At 39.3% G+C, this 5,000-nt stretch overlaps 1 protein-coding gene across 1 annotated transcript; it reads left to right on the top strand.

The window, feature by feature from the left end:
- The first annotated feature begins 1,975 nt into the window (after positions 1-1,975).
- Positions 1,976-2,524, top strand: LOC138000988 (glutamine-rich protein 2-like). Its single transcript, XM_068847657.1, has one exon. It carries the CDS (start codon positions 1,976-1,978, stop codon positions 2,522-2,524), a length of 549 nt encoding a protein of 182 aa, XP_068703758.1.
- Positions 2,525-5,000: the final 2,476 nt, after the last annotated feature.

Here is a 5,000-nt window from a genome sequence, read left to right as displayed (position 1 = left end):
CTTGAAAATTGTGACGTATCAACCCAATCGTTCTGACACAAAGACCCTACCAATATAACAACCGTAATACGTGTCAATAAATCGAGATAGAGGCGCGCGGGAAATTTGAAAAAGAAAATAGCGATTGTGAAATTCATTTACTTTGGATTAAAACGCTTTTTTTAGCAAAAATTCAAACAAATTTGAATAGGCCGAGTTCGATATATCAAAAGGCGGTGCTCACGTTACGTCATCGCCGCCAGCAATTGTACATTAGATAGTTGTTTAAGGAAAAAACAAAAACAGCAGTAGACTAGCAACCTTTGTGGCATGATTATGGTGCTGAAGCAAGAATCCCCCTACTGGAAGGGGTTCCTCTCTACTAACTGAAATAATAATCTCTAGTAAAGTGGGTAAGTGGGGGGAAAATATTGCGTGTGTGGATGGTGAGTTGAGGGAAAATCATAGCCAAAAATTAGTCTGTAAAATGAGGAAGAGAAATTCACAAAGCAAACTCTCAACCTCACAGTGGAGTTAGCAAAACAAAACAAACTCTGTGAAAATTACTTCAATTTCAGAAACGGCCAGATAGTACATGTACAACAAAACTAAATTAAGTAAGAGGGATAAACAAATATTTGAACATGAAAATTATTCGTTCTTAAAAAAAAAGAAATCATAAATAAGTAAAAAGCCTTACACGTGGCCTTCCAAAGGTGTATAAATGAATGTCTAGACGGCTAACGTGACAACATCTGCATTCCCTACCTGGGTGGATCGAGGTCAGGTTTAAAATGGCTGGAGACGACACAACTACTGATGAAGTGACAGTTCCAGTACTAAAATTCTAGGTGAGCTTTTTAGGGTAAAAATCCGTTAAAAATGGGCAATTATACAATTTTTTAGAAGTTCGAAAATCCTAGAACATGCAGGCATGTAAGAAATTTTACAGCAAATGTTCCGATAATTCTAGATCTCAAATCGTCTTCCGAACAGATATTTTCCGAAAATGGACGTTGGGTGCCCCTGACAAGAACGCTGACTAGGGACGTTAAGTACTGCTAAGGATGACCGAGAACGTTCAAGTATAGGGAAGATTAAGGATGCTAGAGAAAGGCGAAACGACCGTTAAATACCGCTAAGGATGACTAAGGACGTTAAACAGAAGTACAACTAGAGGATGCTAAAGTGTTGGTACTGAGGAGGACTAAGGATGCTAAAGGCGCTGTTACACTGTGAAATGTTTCGTGCAACTTGTTCCGCCACAATGTCGCCAAAACATTGCGAGACAAGTTGCACGAAACATTTCACAATGTAACAGCGCCTTAAAGGATGACTAAAGACGCTTAAGTCATAAGGCTACGGATGAGTAAGGACGCTAAAGTACAGCTAGGGATGAATAAGGAAGCTAAAGTACAGCTAGGGATGAATAAGGAAGCTAAAGTAAAGCAAGGGATGAATAAGGAAGCTAAAGTAAAGCAAGGGATGAATAAGGAAGCTAAAGTACAGCTAGGGATGAATAAGGAAGCTAAAGTACAGCTAGGGATGAATAAGGAAGCTAAAGTAAAGCAAGGGATGAATAAGGAAGCTAAAGTACAGCTAGGGATCGAATAAGGACGCTAAAGTACGGCTAGGGATGAGTAAGGACGCTAAAGTAAAGCAAGGGATGAATAAGGAAGCTAAAGTACAGCTAGGGATGAATAAGGACGCTAAAGTACGGCTAGGGATGAGTAAGGACGCTAAAGTAAAGCAAGGGATGAATAAGGAAGCTAAAGTACAGCTAGGAATGAATAAGGAAGCTAAAGTACAGCTAGGGATGAATAAGGAAGCTAAAGTAGAGCTAGGGGTGAACAAGGAAGCTAAAGTAGAGCTAGGGATGAATAAGGAAGCTAAAGTACAGCTAGGGATGAATAAGGAAGCTAAAGTACAGCTAGGGATGAACAAGGAAGCTAAAGTACAGCTAGGGATGAACTAGGAAGCTAAAGTACAGCTAGGGATGAACAAGGAACCTAAAGTACAGCTAGGGATGAATAAGGACCCTAAAGTACAGCTAGGGACGAATAAGGAAGCTAAAGTACAGCTAGGAACGAATAAGGAAGCTAAAGTACAGCTAGGGACGAATAAGGAAGCTAAAGTACAGCTAGGGATGAGTAAGGACGCTAAAGTACAGCAAGGGATGAACAAGGAAGCTAAAGTACAGCTAGGGATGAATAAGGAAGCTAAAGTACAGCTAGGGATGAATAAGGAAGCTAAAGTACAGCTAGGGATGAACAAGGAAGCTAAAGTACAGCTAGGGATGAACAAGGAAGCTAAAGTACAGCTAGGGATGAACAAGGAAGCTAAAGTACAGCTAGGGATGAATAAGGACCCTAAAGTACAGCTAGGGACGAATAAGGAAGCTAAAGTACAGCTAGGAACGAATAAGGAAGCTAAAGTACAGCTAGGGACGAATAAGGAAGCTAAAGTACAGCTAGGGATGAGTAAGGACGCTAAAGTACAGCAAGGGATGAACAAGGAAGCTAAAGTACAGCTAGGGATCGAATAAGGACGCTAACGTACTGCTAGGGATGAGTAAAGACGCTAAAGTACAGCTAGGGATGAGTAAAGACACTAAAGAACGGTTAGGGATGAGTAAGGACGCCAAAGTATGGCAACGGTTGCTTGATTACTGATGCTTAAGTGTGCATTAGGACCATCATATGACAGGAACTCCCGAACCACTATATCACTGCCTACACCAATACTTGTATTGGTTTTAAGTAAAGAATCCCCAAAACGGATTGCATTGTGGGATTGTGCAAGTAGTGAATTACTAGCAACGGTGTTCGTTGATTTGGCCGATTGGGCACGGACTGCTTTTGGGTTTTATTGAAAGAAAAAGACGTTATTAGTTGGTTCGGTTGATCAGCTTTTTCAAACAGCTCCGAACTCGGTTTAAATGGTTGAAAATGATTGGCAGCCCTCCGCTGTTTTCACGACCTTGTTTGCCGGAGAAGTCTGGTAATCACTATTCCCAGGAATAACCGCGTTTCAACAAAAATCGCTTAGAACAGCCCATTCTCTACCATGAATTAACGATTATCGCTAATTCGTAATTTGCTTTGAATTTACTATTATTGTTAATTTAGAAGACTGAGAGCTTGATATGGATTATGGGAAATCCTAGTATATTTTTTAAAAGACATAGGACTCGAATCTGGGAATATTGATTAACTCGCCACCTAACCACTTGGTCACCACACCGCTAGCTGCTCCAGAACAATATTTTAAACACTATTTGATAATACTGTATTATCACTCGGCAACGAACAATATAAAACACTGCAAAGGTCGATTTCCAAACTGCACGACAAATCAAAACACTTTAAATTCAAAGCTTTGAGCGGTTTTCAATTGAGTGTTGAAAGTAATTAGCGAATTACTTTGGTTTTGCATTACTTCACTCAGTGATTGGTTCAAAGTTCTTGCGCCACTTTTTCAACCAATCAGAAGTGAAACCAAAATCAATCGTGGCTTGCGCGTGCACATTTTCCCGCGTTTTGTGTCGGCTACCCGTAATTGCTTTCAGTTTTGATTGGTTTACTGGATTGTCTCCGTCCTTTTTGATTGGCCAAATTAAGTAATTACTTTGGTTTTGGTTTAACGACACTCACTTGAAAGCCGCTCTCGGCCTAAATTGTTAATCTATTATTAATATATTTTTTTCAGAATGCAGTGTCTTGATCTTCAGTGGTGAAGCGGCAAAAAGCGGTTCCCATAGAGTAGAAACTCCGGGTTCAAATCCATTCCACGGACATGATTTTTTATTTCCTTATTTTCTCTGCTACCACAAGTCCTGGGACACAGTGCTCTTAATTTAACGATAATAGAAAAGAAATTGTGTTGCTTGGAAAAGTCCGCACTTGAAATGCTTGATTCGTACAGTTTTCCTTGTCACGGCAGGTAATTAAGGTAGCTCAAACCGGTTTCAACAATTTGGAGGGAAGGTCTTATTCGAAAGGATTAACTCTACAACATTGTTTCATTTAACGGCAATAGGCCACTTCGGAAAATACCATAGTACTCTTTGTTTGTCCCCCCAAATTTTGCATTGTTTTTTGCATTGTTTTGGTTTTCTCTTGGGACCATTGTAATTCCCAAGAGAAACTGAAAACAATGCTTATGCAAAATTTGGGTGGGGGGGGGGGGACAAACAAAGAGTATTACGGTATTTTCCAAAGTGGCCTATGTTATGGTACCATATGAAACACCAATAATTGCTTGACAAGATGCACATATTAATGTGACGTAATAAATTACCATGGTAACAAAAGAACCATAAAAAAACGCCATGTATTTTGTGTTTATGCGCTTATATCTCAAAAACGAACTCGGTGGCCCCCATTTTTTGTTTCGTTTCCTCAGAACGAAACGTATCCATTTTAAATTCAGGGTGATCTATTTACACAGTGAGGTAGAGTGGCCAATCAAAACAGAGTTTGTAATTGAAAATCTAAACATCTATAAGATGTAAAAACAAACTTGTGAACATGTGAACCTGAAGTAACGCAAATCATAATGCTGACAAACAAAAAGCGAAGGAAATGGGTCATAAATACGAAGTTTTGACTATCTGAATGATTTTGGGTTAGATCAAAGCGATATATTGTTGAAAAACCCAAAGCTATCTCTCTCCGTGTTAATGAGTAATGTAAACAATCTTCGCACTGGTGAGTCGTAGTAATAAATTGGGTTAACCAGGAACCAGTTATTTTATAGCTAGTACCGGTAACTGACTAGGTTCACATGTAACACAAGTAATGGAAGATTCACAGAAAACGAAATTTGAAATGTTATGCAGTGGTATTTGAAGGTAAAATAGGTAGACTTTATGCTTTGATGTATTGTGCACATAAACAAGTATCTGTTCTTCTCATTAATGGTTGATATTCCTTGACAGGCTTCTCACCGTTCAGAGAGTTTGCGTCCACATTTCTATCTTTAGCTCTCCAGAGTTTCCATAGATGAAGCGAAATAAATAT

Source organism: Montipora foliosa, chromosome 4, assembly GCF_036669935.1.
Source record: "Montipora foliosa isolate CH-2021 chromosome 4, ASM3666993v2, whole genome shotgun sequence".
Lineage (NCBI taxonomy): Eukaryota > Metazoa > Cnidaria > Anthozoa > Scleractinia > Acroporidae > Montipora > Montipora foliosa.
This window is presented reverse-complemented; position numbering and strand designations above follow the sequence as displayed.